Genomic DNA, 18,262 nt, shown 5'->3' on the forward strand with positions numbered 1-18,262 from the left:
TAATTACTCTGCTTTCTTTAGCCAGATGCAGCTAAATGACTTGAGATCTTTGGCTTCTGGCTGCCACTGAGTTTAAACCCTAACATGATGGCTTCTCATTGTGATTTCTTTCTAAGTGATAAGCAGGAGAAGGCAGCATGCCAATCCTATCTCTCACTGATTACATGCCTGTCCTTAGACTATTCATAGGTGGAGCAGTCATTATTTACACTGTCTATTAGTCATTTTTTAACCACTTCAAACTTTTACTGATATTGATGCAATGAGATGTAATGTAAAAATAGAAAAGTGCCATAATAATTTTCTAGTGTATGACATAGCCTTTATTAGGCGGAATATGATGGTGTTACAAGTTTTTGATAAATTAGCACTTAATTATACAGCCAGGAAATGCACTTTTAATGTAGGCTAACCTCAGATGAGACAAAAGCTAATTCTTTCAAAACAGGCAATGGAGAATTAATAAATACAAGTCACTGTGAAATTCTGATTTGGGAACATTGCTATAAGTAATGCAGAATGGCCTGGAAAGGTCATCATCTGGGTCACAGTTGATCCAAAAGAGACAAGTTAAAGATATTTCTGTTAATCACTGGCTCACTTTGAATACTTAAGCAGTTGGATGAATTTCAAAGAAAGATGATGGAAATACACAATGTGCAGATGGACAAGAGAACTATAAGGACAAATTGGACATTGTGAAAGGTATCTTGTGCCTTTGCCAGCAGAGGAAGTATACATCTGTACTAATGTTGTCTTACACTCTTTACTTTGTATTGCTGGGCATATACACTGGGGACGGAAAGTATTCAGACCCCCTTAAATTGTTCACTCTTTTTTATATTGCAGCCATTTGCTAAAATTATTTAAGTTCATTTTTCTCCTCATTAGTGTACACACAGCACCCCATATTGACAGAAAAACACAGAATTGTTGACATTTTTTCAGATTTATTAAAAAAGAAAAACTGAAATATCACATGGCCCTAAGTATTCAGACCCTTTGCTCAGTATTTTGTAGAAGCACCCTTTTGATCTAATACAGCCATGAGTCTTTTTGAGAAAGATGCAACACGTTTTTCACACCTGGATTTGGGGATTCTTTGCCATTCCTCCTTGCAGATCCTCTCCAGTTCTGTCAGGTTGGATGGTAAACGTTGGTGGACAGACATTTTTAGGTCTCTCCAGAGATGCTCAATTGGATTTAAGTCAGGGCTCTGGCTGGGCCATTCAAAAACAGTCACGGAGTTGTTGTGAAGCCACCCCTTCATTATTTTAGCTGTGTGCTTAGGGTCATTGTCTTGTTGGAAGGTAAACCTTCGGCCCAGTCTGAGGTCCTGAGCACTCCTGAGAAGATTTTCATCCAGGATATCCCTGTACTTGGCCGCATTCATCTTTCCCTCGATTGCAACCAGTTGTCTTGTCCCTGCAGCTGAAAAACACCCCACAGCATGATGCTGCCACCACCATGCTTCACTGTTGGGACTGTATTGGACAGGTGATGAGCAGTGCTTTGTTTTCTCCACACATACCGCTTAGAATTAAGGCCAAAAAGTTCTATCTTGGTCTCATCAGACCAGAGCCCCAACTGCTGGAGGGCTGCAGTGATGGATGACTTTCTACAACTTTCTCCTATCTCCCGACTGCATCTCCGGAGCTTAGCCACAGTGATCTTTGGGTTCTTCTTTACCTCTCTCACCAAGGCTCTTCTCCCCCGATAGCTCAGTTTGGCCGGACTGCCAGCTCTAGGAAGGGTTCTGGTCTTCCCAAACGTCTTCCATTTAAGGATTATGGAGGCTACTATGCTCTTAGGAACCTTAAGTGCAGCAGAAATAGTTTTGCAACCTTGGCCAGATCTGTGCCTTGCTACAATTCTGTCTCTGAGCTCTTCAGGCAGTTCCTTTGACCTCATGATTCTCATTTGCTCTGACATGCACTGTGAGCTGTAAGATCTTATACAGACAGGTGTGTGGCTTTCCTAATCAAGTCCAATCAGTATAATCAAACACAGCTGGACTCAAATGAAGGTTTAGAACCATCTCAAGGATGATCAGAAGAAATGGACAGCACCCAAGTTAAATATATGAGTGTCACAGCAAAGGGTCTAAATACTTAGGACCATGTGATATTTCAGTTTTTCTTTTATAATAAATCTGCAAAATGTCAACAATTCTGTGTTTTTCTGTCAATATGGGGTGCTGTGTGTACATTAATGAGGAAAACAAATGAACTTAATTGATTTTTGCAAATGGCGGCAATATAACAAAGAGTGAAAACTTTAAGGGGGTCTGAATACTTTCCATCCCCACTGTAGATCATGATGGCTACAACTATCCAGAGACAATTTGCAATTAGCTGGGAGTCAGAGCCATAGCTTAAAACTTTGTGGGCCCTGATGCAGAAGTTGACCTGGGACCCCCCCCCCCCCCCACTACCACCCGCCACTTCCACTGAACACCAATATATTTCCGCTATGCGCCATGATACTCAATGTGGCTAAAGAGTTATTTCAGAGCTTTATTTACATATTGAGAGGGTAATTCAAAAGATTTTAAAGGGGTCATGATTAAGCCCTGTTGGATGGGGCGAAAACATGTCAGGGGGTGTGACCCGAAGAGCAGCATTGACTGAGGATTTTACATGTATACATCCATACTAGGACTGGCTAAGGTGAGTGGAGGTTTCTTGCTTAAAATGTGAGCCTGACTAGGATTATAATGGCCATGGGCATCATAGAGACATAAATGGATTAATGTGTTTGCTTTAAATATTAAAAGTGAATTAAATAGTGCTTTTAGTTTGTGGAGCTCAGATACCATGTAGTTAGGCTTTAAAGAAGAACTTCAATAAAACCAGCAACTATTGACACATTGAACACCTGGGTCAGGACTATGTAATGCACAACATAATGTAGAGTGCAATGTAATGTAGAGTGCAGGGGTCAGGAGTAGGAAACATACAGGACAACATGTAGAGTGCAGCAGTTAGAATGAACCCTGTGTTCACATTGGAGTCCCCCCTTATATCAAAGTCCCAAGCTGTTCCCTATACATCATGGTTCCAAGAGTCCCTCCCTACATCAGAGTCCATAGCATTCCCCTTTACATCAGAGTCCTCAGCGTCCCCCCTTACATCAGATTCCATAGCATTCCCCCTTACATTAGAGTTTTCAGAGTTCCCCCTTACATCAGAGACCACAGCATCCCCCCTTACATCAGAGTTCCCCCTTACATCAGAGTCCTCAGTGTTCCCCCTTACATTAGAGTTTCCCCTTACATCAGGAATTTCCCCTTACATCAGAGTTTTGCTTACATCAGAGTTCCCCCTTACATCAGAGTCTGCAGAGTTACCCTTTACAGTGTAAGGGGGGTCTCTGTGGACCCTGATGTAAAGGAGAACTCTTTGGACCCCGATGTAAAGGAGAACTCTGTGGACCCTGATGTAAAGGAGAACTCTGTGGACTTTGATGTTAGGGGATCTGGAATAAAAGGAAACTCTGATGTAGAGGGTCTCTGAAAACTATAGCCTCCCCCTCTTAGCCCTTGTACACACGGTCAGACATTCCGACGGAAAATGTCCGATTGGACCGTGTTGTCGGATAATTGACCGTGTGTGGGCTACATCGGACTGTTTCCGTCGGAATATCCTACCGACAAAGTTTTGGAGCTGGGCTATAAAATTTTCCAACAACATGGTCAGATCGGTCTTTGTCCGATCGTTAATAGAGAATTCCAATCGGACAAAGTTCCACGCATGCTCAGATCAAATTACAAGACCAAAGCTATTGGCTACTAGCCTGAACGTAGTCCTGTCGTAAGGAAATAACGTCATCACGTTACGAACGATCGGATTTTCCGACAACTTTGTCCGACCTGTGTATGCAACACCAGTTTCGGACAAAATCCGTCGGACAAAATCCAACGGATTTTGTTGTCGAAATGTTCGACCTTGTGTACAAGGGCTTACACAACAACCCCAGTTACCCCTTACAACAAGGTCTGCATCAATTTCCCTTACGTCACAGTCTACAGTGTTCCCTTTTTATAACACGATCCACAAGAGTTCTCCCTTGCACTGTAAAGGGAAATTCTGCAAACTCTGGTGTTGTAATGGGGAACTCTGAGGACTCTGATTTAAAGCGGTAGTAAAGGCATTTCAAACAAAAACAAGCCCTGCAAGGTAAAGCCATAATGTGCTAGTATGCACTGCAGTGGTCTACTACCACTTTACGGGGGAAAGCTGAATTCTCTGATGTGGGTAGGTGGGGACTCTGGTGGCCACAGACCACCTTCCACGCAGTGAATACACTAAAGTGGGGGGAGGTCACTGATATAAGGCTTGATAGCAGTACCCCCCCTTACCATCGTGTATTCACTCCCACCTTACATAAGCGTACTGACCACCCCACAGACGGTGTGACCTCTTGGCTGGAGCTGTTGTGTCAGTCACACTGACCTCTGTAATTGCTCGCCGGGTACAGGGCACTGAGGGTAAGCTTTGCTTTTGCCTCTTCCAACTCTGAGTCCCAGGGCAGTGCTCTTTGTATTAAAACTTGCATTTCAGAAAAGGTGCCAAACACCATGACGTCACTATGCCTACTCCAACCGTCCTTGAGCACACCCTGAACCCAAACACCACTTTGCTGCTTTTGGAACAACACATGTGCAGGTGCAAGCTGACCTGTGGCCATATTTTGTTTATGGGCAGTGGCTGTCATTCCCAGACATTTAGCCTGGTTTCACACTGGTGTGTGCAGAACACCACATGTGATTTACATAAGAGTTATAACGCATTCTTGTGTAGATCATATGCAATGTCTGTGCAGTGCAATATGAGCCATACATGATTTTTACAAATTGTCTATAACTTTACAGGTGTTGCCAATCCTGTGCCCCCCTCCTGGTAATGACACATGGTCCCCATTTGCAACATATTACATTTCTTCCCCCTTCAAGGTAATAACAGAAGTTTGACCCCCCCTGGTAAGACACATGTATCCCCTTAGTAATGACAAATGTCCCCCACCTCAAGGTAATGATAGGTGTCCTCCTTCTGGTAATGACACATGCCCCCCGACATTAACGCTAGATTCCCCTGCCCAGCCCTCCCTCTTATAGTACTACTTTAATTGACACAAAAACATCTTGGCCCCTGGAGCCCCTTGTGGCCCCTCAGGAGGAGTAAGGGGATTGTTTACCAACATTTCTGTAAGTGTTGCAGGTGTTGTGGGGGGTTGTGTGTCTGTTCTCAGCTGTCAGTGTTTCCACATTTCAGGGTGGGGGTGCACTGAGTGACATGACTGAGCAGAGCCATGTAATACCTCAGGTACAGCCGTCCTGTCCCAGCTATCAGGTGCTGCTCTCCTCCTCCTCGCTCATTCAGGTCTTTGTGACAGGGAGGCGGCTCACTGTCCCCACAATGTATCAGCACACAGCAGCACAGAGCCACACTTCACTGTCCCGGGCTGCAGTCCACTCAGTCCTCCATTCCATTCAGAGAACAGCACAACTTCTCCCCAGCTAATGAGAGTAGAGGATGGATATGATCTGGGGGTATGGGGAGAAGGCAAACTAGAAGCTCCAGACTGGATTGCAGAGCTCGGTTGGGGCCCTGGGAGACACAAGGTGGCTCAGACCTGGATTCTGTTTCCAGGATTTTGTGATTGTAAAATAAAGCATGTAAGATTGCAGCTCATAGCAGAGAGCCGCGGGTCTCCTGGAGCTGAACGTGGGGTCGCTATGACAACTCCTGCACCCCTTCACGCTACGCCCATGCTGGGAGTGCTGTTAGTTGATGTGATACAGTGTAGAATGAAAGAACGAAAGCTGAAAATGTTAATAATCTAAGATAATAAAATGGAAATATAGTATGTTTTCAGGGTAAACCAATGGGTAAAATTGCAAATAATTAGGTTGAAATAAACCTGTTGTATACCTGAGCAATTTAAACTGAGAATATGATGGAAAAATACATAAGCAGAAGTTACCTACAGGGTAAAATGTCCCCATTACGTGAAAGCCAAGTGTTGTCTTCAGTGTCACCCAGTGATGTATTTAGGTTTTGTGCTACCCTAGGCCTGACTAAATTTGCGCATCCCCTAATTGAAATATGACCCACCCCTTCCTGGCAAGTCACACTCCTTCCTGTTTAAGATTCGCAAACCTGAAATTTTCCAGTGGGGACACTAGTTCTGAGGGACTTGGAGGAAAATTTGCAGAAATTTCCTCTCACTTCCTGTTTGGCTATGGAGCAGGAAATGAAGGGAAATCTCTGTAATGGAGCAGGGATGGCAAAAATAAACTGACAGGGGCTATAACCCTCCCTTATTCTTTCTCTAAAACAAAAAAAAGTGTTGCCTATAGTTCTACATTAACCACTTATGGACCACCCACCATCATTTTACGTCGCAAATTTGAAGAGGAATACCATTGTTATGGCGTTTTTATGGCAGCAGCTAGCAAGATACAGCATTGGTGTCACCATAACTGCAGTGCTTTTGTGCTCAAACAGTGCCAAAACAAACTAAAGTGCTTAAGAACCTCCACATAAGGCCACTTACCAGAAGCCTAGACCTCGCTGCATAAATGGTATAACAGCACTTTATTAAAAAAGACATTCAGATTCCTGATGGAAGCATGGATTTCTCCAAAATCTCCCACATCAATGAGAGCTTGAGGTATAGATCAATGACACATATAGAGGAAGCACAAGAGAAACAGCATAGCATAGTAATTCAGGATAATGTTTATTAAAAAATAAAAACAGGTACTCACAAACATTGGCAAGATTCAGACAGATTGTAATACTGCCTCTCTTCCAAATAGATGCTCCTCCAAATGGTCGTGATGACATCACAGTTTAAGCTACACTCTTGGACGTTTTTTCAAATTGGACAAACGCAGATAGAGATTAATTGGACCTTACTTTCCAAGGCCAGGTAGTAATTATGTCCTGCAGCACTTCCATGTTCTGTGAAATGTTGTGCACATGCTGGCTATGGATAATATCCTAAAATGGAGATGGGACTAATCCTCTAGGTGGGAGTATAGCATTTGAAAGGATGGTGAAGGTACATTCTAACAGGCACTGTGCAGGGTACAGCAGTAAGATTTTTTACTAACATTTTAAAAATTGATGAGGTTGCTGATGAAGGTGTGGGATCTAAGATGTCTATTGAAAGTACCCTCACCCTTTAACACCCTGTACCAGCCTTTACTACATGAGTGCATACAGGAAGTACTGACTGCTTTTATCCAACTTACATACCATACCCTTCTATACACACTGTGAACAAGGGATTTAACTGGTCTGAATAGATTTTTCTTTGCAGCAAAACACATTTGCAGTGTCACTTTGCAGATATGAGTGAGGGCTACAGCTTCAATGCAAAGTGGGAGAATACGTGGTGATATTGGACTACTTTACCGGAGACTTGGATGTGAGGTATAATCCTTTACCAGGTGCATAGCTCCCAAAAAATCCCTGATTTCGAGGGACTGTCCCTGATTTGGAACAATGTCCCCCTGTCCTTCATTCCTCCTCATTTGTATAAAATGCACTATTTATCTTTTAAAAAGTGTTTTACAGTGCTCAACCTTTTATCCAATCTCTAAATTGCTGCATTTGTAAATGTCAAAAGCTGTTAGAATAGAATAATAGTTGTAAAAAAAAAAAACAGTGGGTTTAAGTAATCGTTCTTTTTGTATAATTCTTTAAGGGGCGTGGCAGGATGTGTGACCTATGCTTTTGCTAATTGGTGTCCCGCGTTCCCATCTCAAAAGTTGTGAAGTATGCTGGTGCACTAAGCGGAAGACATTTTCTATGATAAGCAAGAGTTGGACTGTAGCATCTTTCAACTTGGCATAGTAATACAGAATCCATTCCTCCATTTCACCAGGAGTGGGCACAACTGCAGTGCTTCTGAAAATGTACCATATTTCCACATTTATCATAGTATATAGTATATCATAGTATTCTAAGAGCACAATCTAGGCCAGTGAAACGTAAACACTAAAATAAAGTGTGGAGGTACGTTTTTCATCTTTCCTTTAAAGCACATTTTAACAGTTTTCATGTTGTGCAGAAAATAAATCTTCATATCCTATACACTATACAAACCATATAAAAATAATTTCAGCATTTAAAAAAAAATGTTATAAAGTATCCAAACGGCTCTCCTGTCAGGACTTTTAGGGTGAAAGTGCTTGCAGAATCCAAAGTATATTCAGCTGTTACTAGTCCGATACTCCATGGTAGACAGTGGCATTTAGCACCCCCAACCTTCTCCATCCCCAACAAGAGTAACTCCACTTTTTTTGGAGAAAAAAAGCATTCACCTCTGGGTGATCTGTGTACATTGCAAGGATTTTAACAAACTTTGTTGCAGATTCCTACCTTTTGTTTTTCTGAAGAAAGCACTGTTTGTTTGTTTGTCTGTGTCCATGTTCAGAGTGAATCAGCTGCTGCACATGTGAGGCTCTAATGAGGAAACTTGCAGAGTCTCATCAAAAATTATTTTTGTTGCAGGGGATGCTCAATTTCTGATTTGTACCTTAGTGCAGACTTCTGGGAAAATCCGCAAGCCGATCACCTGAGCAGGAAATTACATTTCTGGGAGGTGTTAAGTACACCATCTGTGTACAGAGCGCCTCTAGGTAGCCATAAAGCATTGCATTTTACAGAAAATGACAGCACTGACGATTGAAAAGGAAAGGTCATTTTTAATAACATTCAAACAAAATATGACTGTTGCAATTGTATATGCCATATTATTATTTTTTTATTTGCAACATTTTTTTTCCCACAAAAGTGGGATTACTCGTTTAACTTACTGAGAAACGTCTTCACTGCAGATCTACACTGGTAAAACAACAGAGAGCACCAGAGGGTTCCATGATGCTTTTTTTGTGTATCCCCTTCCGTTGGTTATGTACCTTAACTGCTCAGATATTGAAGAATAGAGGATGATGGACTGCACTCTGTAACTGTAGGTGGTTGTACCAGGCAGTACAGGGAGGACATTTGCAATGGCATCAAAGATGGTGTTTCTATACCATTGTTAGTTCAAATTATTACAATCAACCTTATGGTCTAGGTACTGTATACAAAATCTGTAAATGGAATCAGGTTTGCATTTTCGTATTTTGGGGTTTTATTGCTATACATTTTCTCGTGTTTAAATACAATACATGAATATATAAATAAATAAATAAATAAAAAAGCCTAAAATTGTTAATGAAAGGAAAATGCAATCTCCATACAGAACTACATTTTCTAGATAGGATACTGAGCACTGAACTTGCCATTCTAAGTCCACATGGTATCCCTTTAACTAGAGAGGGTATGCTTAGTTCTGCTCTAAGCCTTTTTTATAAGTATTCAATGTATGCTCGGTAATTATTAGCACAAGGATGAAAAGCAAAAGAAACAGTGATTCTGGGTGGTATAGGAATATACAAGGTCTGAAATCTTAAAAGCACAGACAGTCCTGTACCGCATCATTAAAGGACATTAGCAGAAAATCGTCTGCAGCAGACTATTATTATTATTGTTTACTCCAGGAATGAAAAGTCAGAAGAAAAGTACTACAGATCTTTCACAGCCTATAATAACTATGTGGCTGGAGATGACCTGCGGTAACCAAGTAATTCTGACCGTAAGGTGTGAGACCTTTGATGCATTTTAATTATTTCTTGCAAGTACATTTTAGACAACGTGACACAGGAGCACAAAACAACTTGTCTCCAGTCATCTGTGCAGATAATATGTTGTAACAGACACGACGTAGGAGCTCATATATATATATATATTCACTTCTGAAGACTAATGAGCCTCTTCTAATAGTACCTGAAGAGGAATCAAAGCTACGTTAGACTTGCCAACATGAAACACTCATCTGGAGAAGTAAGGTCCCAGAGTCGTTTGCACCTTTGTGATTTCCTAAATTTGTCATCTCATCTTCAATTTTGGATCATGAATATTTTGCTCTTAGATGTTGCAGGGATTCATTAGTGAAGTCACTTTAAATATGAATAACTCTCTAAGAACATTAGAAGCAACCGGGCACAAATGAGGATTGTCTAGTGCACTAATGAGTTCAAGAGAGGGATGCCGCATGTACTTTTTAGCGGCATGCCCATTCACTCAAATACTGCCAGATGCTACATCCCCCAATGCTGAAATCACTATTATGTTTTGTGTAGAAATACACAATTAACTTGGGGCTAAAAGGCTTCTCTCAACAACAATCAAGAAGTATAAAGTAGTTTTACCATCAGCCAGTGCAGGATCTGGCAATCATTTATTGTGATTGGTTCTCACTGGCTATCCATTGCTGTACATGGATCCACTGAAGTGCTGGTTGATATCCTTGGCTGATCATGCTGCAGCTAACAAAATACTCCAGTCCCCCTATATTGCTGGAATATGAATGCCTGTTTTATACTGTATGTCTATAAACTGTTCAACAACACATCTTCCCTTCCAGAAGTATGAAACAGTATACACATACAGGCTATAGTGTGAAGGGACTAAAAGAAATTACAAAAAAGATTCCAATTAAATGAGTGCATGGCACAATAAAGCCTTCTTAGAACAGAAGATATTCACATATCTCATTTTATCATATCCCAAAAACAAGAGAATTATTTCTCATTTTGGGACAGTGTGCAGAACCACCAGAGAAGCTAGATAAACATCTAGAACTGCTGGTATATAGTACAAATATACCCTTATTTAGCTAGTTCAGGCTTTTTGGTCATCATCAGTGCATTGTATGGAACCCATGGCTTCTACAAAGTAGGGCTTGCAAACCCAACAATACAGCATAACCATACAGGATATAGTGGGAAGGGACTAAAGGAATAAATAAGCCCTGCAATAGAATCAGTGTATCACACAATAAAGCCTTCTTAAAAGAGAAGCATGGGAACTGGGAATTTTGCAGATTCATACTTACCTAGCTAGATGCAGAATCCGTCTGATGCTGCATCTGTCCTCCCGCTGGCTCTAACAGTGAGAACCGTGCAATCAAACACTGCCGATCACTCGGTCCTCAGAGCTCCCTGAGCAGAGAGCTGGTGTCAGCAACTCTGTGCCCCCCCCCCCCCCCGCGGACTCACTGGAGCGCTGGGCTGTGGAGGGGGCGGGAGCAGTTGCCTCAGGCTCTCAGCGACTTCAGCCCGCTGTCTGCTGAAAACGGGTCACAGGAGTGTAGAACGAACTGCAATTCTATGATCTACAGGAGAATCACAGCCAAACAGCTTTATTAGATTTATGCTGTGCTGTCACATATATATGCACAGCCAAAAGACTCCATTTAATAGAAAATAGTAGCTAAGGTATTAATAACTGAATAGCTAGCAATCAATCCATTGCTGTGGCCGGATATTACACCTTAAAAGAAAACGTGGGCATACAAATCTGTACACACTGGCAGGGCACATAAGAAAATGTACCCCAGTACTGCAATGTAAAGAACTAAAGCTAACTTTGTTAAAGCAGATGTAAACCTAACCACTTAGATGTCATATAAGCTTTAACAGCTGTGATTGAGATAGAAAAGGTCCCTGTTTGGGCACTTTGTGTTATGGAGTGACAATGTTCTGCTCCTGTCTCCAACAATCCCCTGCCTGCAAATCACCCTGGGACATACCTTCACAAAGTGAAAAATGAGCTTATGTGCTGATGCACAATATCCAGGAATACACTTATTACAAAAAAAACTTTTACCACAATTACAATTGCAGCCAGCAAAAGTTGATGAAATATGCTCTGTGGAAATACACATGCAGCCAGGTTTCGGTGAATTTCACGTAAACTCAAGGACAGGCTATCAAAAAATTGCAGCCAGAAAAAAACAAGAAAATATGCCCTGGGAAAAGACACCTGTAGATGGTTGTCATTGAAGTATACGAGGATGCAGGGACAGGTTGTAAAAAAATACATTGCAGTCAGAAAAAAATATGTGACATGCCCTTTGAAAAAGACATACAGTAAAACCTTGGATTGCGAGTAATGAGGTTTACGAGCGTTTCGCAATACGAGTTGTTTTTTTTTTCTTAAATCCTGACTCGGTTTGTGAGAGTTGTCTCGCAAGATGAGCAGAATTCAAGTCTCTGGGGTGTGCAGCACCGCATTTGGTCAGAGGTGCAAGGGTGCCTGTGACGATTGGAGACACACGGAGCTGCTCTGAGCCGCTCAGAGGTACTCAGAAACACTTGGAAACACTCCATTCCCAAGGTTCTCTGAGTGGTCTCCAAGCTTCTCCGAGTGTCTCCAACACCCCCCCCCCACCTCTGTCCACATGCAGTACTGCATAGTCAAGCAGAGGCTGTGAAACTAATTATCTGAGTTTCCTTTGATTCCTATGGGGAAACTCGCATTGATATACGATATAAGTGCTTTGGATTACAAGCATTCTTCAGGAATGGCTTATGCTCATAATCCAAGGCACTACTGCATTCATCTTGTAATGCCTGTGCATTTGGGGAGGCTGTAAATGAGCTCCCGGACACACACCAGCCACATAAAGCTGTAAAATGCCTTACCTCCCTCAACCCTAAATTCCCTAAGATACAAAGCTTATTGCTATCTAAGGAACATTCAGTGAATGGTTTATATCTGCTTTATGAAAAACGATGCACATAACTGCCATTCTAATCCAACTGATGTAGGTTCTGAGACCAGGCAGTATATTATTGGTAGTTATTCCCTATGGTGGGGAATGACCACATTCGTTTTCGACGTCCATGAATTGCAAATGGGTTGGGTTCATTTCAACCCCGACCTCAACCCAAAGATCCTTTCTATTGGGTAAATGTTTTGGAGCCTTTTTGAAACAATTAAGAAAACATGTTTTAACTGGGAAAGAGCTGCTATCAAATATAGAATAACAATTGATCACCTTACCTTTAAATGAACACATATACATCTATCAAACTATTGTTTTGTCACTACATTGTACAATAATTTGACAAAATCCATAAAAAAAGATTAAAACTGAGACAGAAAATTAGCATAAAACATATACTATACCATTGCTATAGGAACAATCCCTGTAAATGCTGCTTGGCTGACAAAGATTTCGGAAATCACAAGTTCACTGACAGAGTCTTCCTCTGGGTATTCCACCTGCCATGTAATCTGCTGGGCTCCAGCCAAGCCACTGCCGATGTCCATTTCAAAGTCCATCTGCAGAATTTCATAAAGCGAGTCGTTGGCTCTGAAAGAAATTGAGAAAATGTCACTGCTTGAACAAAGCTCTCACAAGCATAAATAACAGCCTAACCTCATGGTAATGAATTAGCATGGATGTTCTATCTTTACTGCAGTGATCAAAGCATAAATCATCTAATCAATTCTGCAATAGCTCTAATTTATCACAGGTGACTCACGGGCCTTTTTTCTATACCTGTCTGAAAGAAGCAATCTTTCTAATTAGTGTGCTTGCCACACTTTCCTATTAGGAGTCAAGCTACACATTCTCAGAGGGCCTTGAGACATCAGCACCTTTTCCAGTGTAATTGTTACTAGAAAGTCTTGTCGGATTTGTTCGGGAAGTATTCTTTTATTGTCCTTCAAGTACAGTTTGGATCTGTCGCTTGTCACTCCAAAAGTTGGACAGCATACGGTGCTGCTACATCAGTTATTAAATGGGTAGGAGCATTTGTAATGTACAACTACAGCAGTTCCCACAATTTTCTGTAACTTCCATCGGCCCTGATGTTCACGGAAGCCACTGCGACGTGGGATCAAAGCCTTAACTGCAATTATATCATCACAGATGCGTATAAGAGGATTTAGCACATGGATTCTGTGCATAAGCAACCTTCCAGTGACCATCACTTTTTACAGGGTTCATAGAAATCCCTCCCTATTCCCGATTCTCTTTGAAAATAGTTCTTTAAACACAAAACGAATTTTGTATAATTACTCCATCAAGATGATGTGACATTTGTTTTACATTAATGGATGGTCTTTTATGCACTTTTGTCAACCAGCTGCCGCAGTTGTACTGCGGCAGAATGGCACGACTTGGAGAAACAACGTTATGTAACTTCACTTCGCCCTGTGGCCACTAGGTGCACGCGTGCCCCCTGCTCCCCCACAGAGTCGATGCAAGAGCCCGGCGGTCGCGAACGCTCGGGGCACACAGAGAACTAGGATCTGTGTGTGTAAAGTTTCCGGTTCTCTGAGGGGAGAAGTGACAGATTGTCTGTTAATACAGATTATGAACAGCAATCTATCTCTTCCCCTACACAGTCCCCTCCCCCCTTCTGTTAGAACACACACTAGGGAACACAACCCCTTGATCGCCCCCTAGTGGTTAACCCCTTCACTGCCAGTGACATTTTTACTGTAATCAATGCATTTTTATAGCACAGATCGCTGTAAAAATGTCAATGGTCCCAAAAATGTGTCAAAATTGTCCGACGTGGCCACCATAATGTCGCAGTCCTGATGAAAATCGCAGATTACTAGTAAAAAAATAATTAATAATAAAAATGCCATAAAACTATCCCCTATTTTGTTGACTCTATAACTTTTGCGCAAACCAATCAATATATGCTTATTGCGATTTTTACCAAAAATATGTAGAAGTATACATTTCAGCCTAAACTGAGGAAGAAAATCGTTTTTTTATATATTTTTGGGGGATATTTATTATATCAGAAAGTAAAAAATATGTGTTTTTTTCAAAATTGTCGCTCTTTTTTTGTTTATAGCGCAAAAAATAAAAAACGCAGAAGTGATCAAATACCAACAAAATAAAGCTTTATTTGTGGGAATAAAAGGACATCAATTTTGTTTGAGTGCAATGTTGCACGACCACGCAATTGTCAGTTAAAACGATGCAGTGCCGAAACACAAAAAGTGCTCTGGTCGGGAAGGGGGTAAAATCTTCTGGGGCTGAAGCGGTTAATAGATGGAATACAAGCTTTTCTTTATGAGACCTATCTAGTAATGAACTGTAAGCTCTTGTGCACACAACTATACAAGAGGACTATAACGTCTAATAAAAGCATCCATTCCTGACAAACTGTTAAGGCATCCTGTAAATACACATACAGAAGTCAACCTTCATCAGTGGCTAAAACATAGATTCTGGGACTGCACAATAGTGGCCATTTGTCACTTCTGCTTTAGTGTCAAGAGTAAAAATGCCTTAAGCATGCAAGCACACATTTTTCATTTTTTTATTTTCACCATATGCTTGTAAGAAGAATCATTATGACAAATCAATGGCACTAGGGGACACCATAGTGACCTTTATTTAACTTTAAAAAAAATTGTGATGACCCACAGTAGCCAACTATTTTTTATTTAAAATTATGGAAACATGATTGGCTGCTTTTTGCACACAACTGAGACATACAGAATATCTCCATAGAGATATGTTTTAAGTTCATGGCAAATTATTGGCATTTACAGTGCCTTGAAAAACTATTCATACCCCTTGAAATTTTACACATTTTGCCATGTTACAACCAAAAACATAAATGTATTTTATTGGATTTTATATGATATACCAACACAAAGTGGCACATAATTGTGAAGTGGAAAGAAAATGATAAATGGTTTTCAAAATTAAAAGAAAAAAAAATATGTAAGAAGTGTGGCATGCATTTGTATTCAGCCCCCCTTAGTCAATACATAGTAGAACCCCCTATCGCTGCAATTACAGATACAAGTCTTTTTGGGGACGTCTCTACCAGCTTTGCACAACTAGACTGTAACATTTTTGCCCATTCTTCTTTGCAAAATACAATAGCTCAAGCTCTGTCAGATTGGATGGAGAGTGTCTGTGAGCAGAACTGTTCAAGTCTTGCCATAGATTCTCAATTGGATTTAGGTCTGAACTTTGACTGGGCCATTCTATCACATAAATGTGCTTTGATCTAAACCCCTCCATTGTAGCTCTAGCTGTATGTTTAGGGTCGTTGTCCTGCTGGAAGATGAAACTCTGCCCCAGTCTCAAGTCTTTTGCAGACTCTAATGCCCTGTACACACGACCGGTCTTCTGTCGGAATAAACTCTGAAGGTTTTTCCGCCAAAGTTCCGATGGAATTACGCTGAAACTGTCTTGCATACACACAATCACAGCAAAGTCCGATCGTCAAGAACGTGGTGACGTACAGCGCATACGACGGGACTAGAAAAAGGAAGTTCAATAGCCAGTAGCCAATAGCTTCCGTCTTGTACTTGCTTCAGAGCATGCATCTTTTTGGCCTGTCGGAACAGCATACAGACGAGCGGTTTTCCCGATAGGAATTGGTTCCATCGGAAATATTTAGAACATGTTCTATTTCTAGGTCTGTCAGAATTTTCAAAAAAAAAAGTCAGAAGAGGCATACACACGATCGGAATATACGATGAAAAGCTTCCGTCTGACTTTTTCTGTCGGACATTACGCTCATGTGTATGTGGCATAACAGTTTTTCTTCTAAGATTGCTCTGTATTCAGCTCCATCCATCTTCCCATCAACTCTGACCAGCTTCCCTGTCCCTGCTGAAGAAAAGCATCCCCACAACATGATGCTGCCATCACCATGTTTCACAGTGGGGATGGTGTGTTTAGGGTTATGTGCAGTTTTCTGCCACACATAGCATTTTGCTTTTAGGCCCATAAGTTCAATTTTGGTCTCATCTGACCAGAGCACCTTCTTCTACATGTTTGCTACAATATGTCCCCCACATAGCATCTCGCAAACTGCAAACAAGATTTCTTATGGCTTTCTTTAAACAATGGCTTTCTTCTTGCAACTCTTTGATAAAGGCCAGATTTATGGAGTGCGTAACTAATAATTGTCCTGTGGACAGATTCTCCCACTTGAGCTGTGGCTCTCTGCAGCTCCTCCAGAGTTACTATGGACCTCTTGGCTGCTTCTCAGATTAATGCTCTCTTTGCCCAGCCTGTCAGTTTAGGTGGATGGCCATGTCTTGGTAGGTTTGTAGTTGTGCCATACTCTTCCTATTTTCGGATGATGAATTCAACAGTGCTCCGTGAGATGTACAAAGCTTGACATATTTTTGTTATACCCTAACCCTGCTTTAAACTTTTCCACAACTTTATCCCTGACCTATTTGGTGTGTTCCTTGGCCTTCATGATGCTATTTGTTAACTAAGGTTCTTAGTTAACACACCTCTGAGGGCTTCACAGAACAGCTGTATTTATACTGAGATTAAATTACAAGCAGGTGGACTCTATTTACTAATTAGGTGACTTCTGGAGGCAATTGGTTCCACTGTTTTATTTTAATTAGATGTATCAGAGTAAAGGGGGCTCAATAGAAATGCACGCCACACTTTTCACTTATTTATTTTGAAAAAATGTTAAAAACCATTTATCATTTGCCTTCCACTTCAATAAGTATGTGCCACTTTTTATTGGTCTATCACATAAAATTCCAATAAAATAAATTTACGTTTTTGGTCTTAATATGACAAAATGTGAAAAATTTCAAGTTGTATGAATACTTTTTCAAGGCACTGTATTGGGTTCATGAATCACTACATTTTTGATAAAAATTTGAAGATATGACACCAGACATAAACAGCAACCGATATTGTAGTGCAGAGCCTTTGCTCCTGGCCAGCAGAGTCACAAAAGCCTAAAATTTGAAGGGGTTGATGAGATTAGGGTTCCGTTTGAGACTGGGTTCAACGCAAACCCAAACCATTCACAGTTTGTAAAAACGAAGGAGGTCACTTGCAGACAAAGCAGCCAGGTACCGATAATGTACTTCCTAGCCTTTGAACTTAGCTAGTTTAGATGGGCCAATAATGGACGCTTACTTATGTGCCAGCTCCCTCAAATGAAAAGGCAAAATTCCAAGCAGCTATTTATCAGTGTGTCTTGAAGTAGATAGTAAGTAGGGATGAACTGAACGTACCTGGGTTAGGTTCCAGATGGGATTGACAAACATTACTGAAGTTTAGGTGTCAAATCTGAACATCACTGAAGTCAATGGGAACCAAATGTTAAAAACAGTAATGACCATATTCTAGGCCAGTGATGGCGAACCTTGGCACCCCAGATGTTTTGGAACTACATTTCCCATGATGCTCATGCACTCTGCAGTGTAGTGGAACATCATGGGAAATGTAGTTCCAAAACATCTGGGGTGCCAAGGTTCGCCATCACTGGCCTAGGCTAATATGAAAGAGATTGTCAAACAATTTACATGGAGGGCCAGGCACTGCCCTGAGGAACATGTGCCAAAGTAAAAATTCCATTTAGCAGTGAGTAGTAACTTTGAGA

The 18,262-nt window shown here is 41.2% G+C and overlaps 1 protein-coding gene across 1 annotated transcript in view; it reads right to left on the reverse strand.

The window, feature by feature from the left end:
• Positions 1-18,262, reverse strand: part of TMEM132B (transmembrane protein 132B) — a 790,326-nt gene that overhangs the window by 235,242 nt on the left and 536,822 nt on the right. Inside the window, exon 4 of the mRNA XM_077461820.1 lies at positions 13,035-13,221. Within this exon, the coding sequence (XP_077317946.1) occupies positions 13,035-13,221 (187 nt within the window). The remainder of the gene's footprint in view (positions 1-13,034; positions 13,222-18,262) is intronic.

This window comes from Lithobates pipiens, unplaced genomic scaffold, assembly GCF_037356315.1.
Source record: "Lithobates pipiens isolate NorthernLeopardFrog02 unplaced genomic scaffold, aLitPip1_a1.2 Scaffold_3, whole genome shotgun sequence".
In the NCBI taxonomy this organism is placed as follows: Eukaryota; Metazoa; Chordata; class Amphibia; order Anura; family Ranidae; genus Lithobates; species Lithobates pipiens.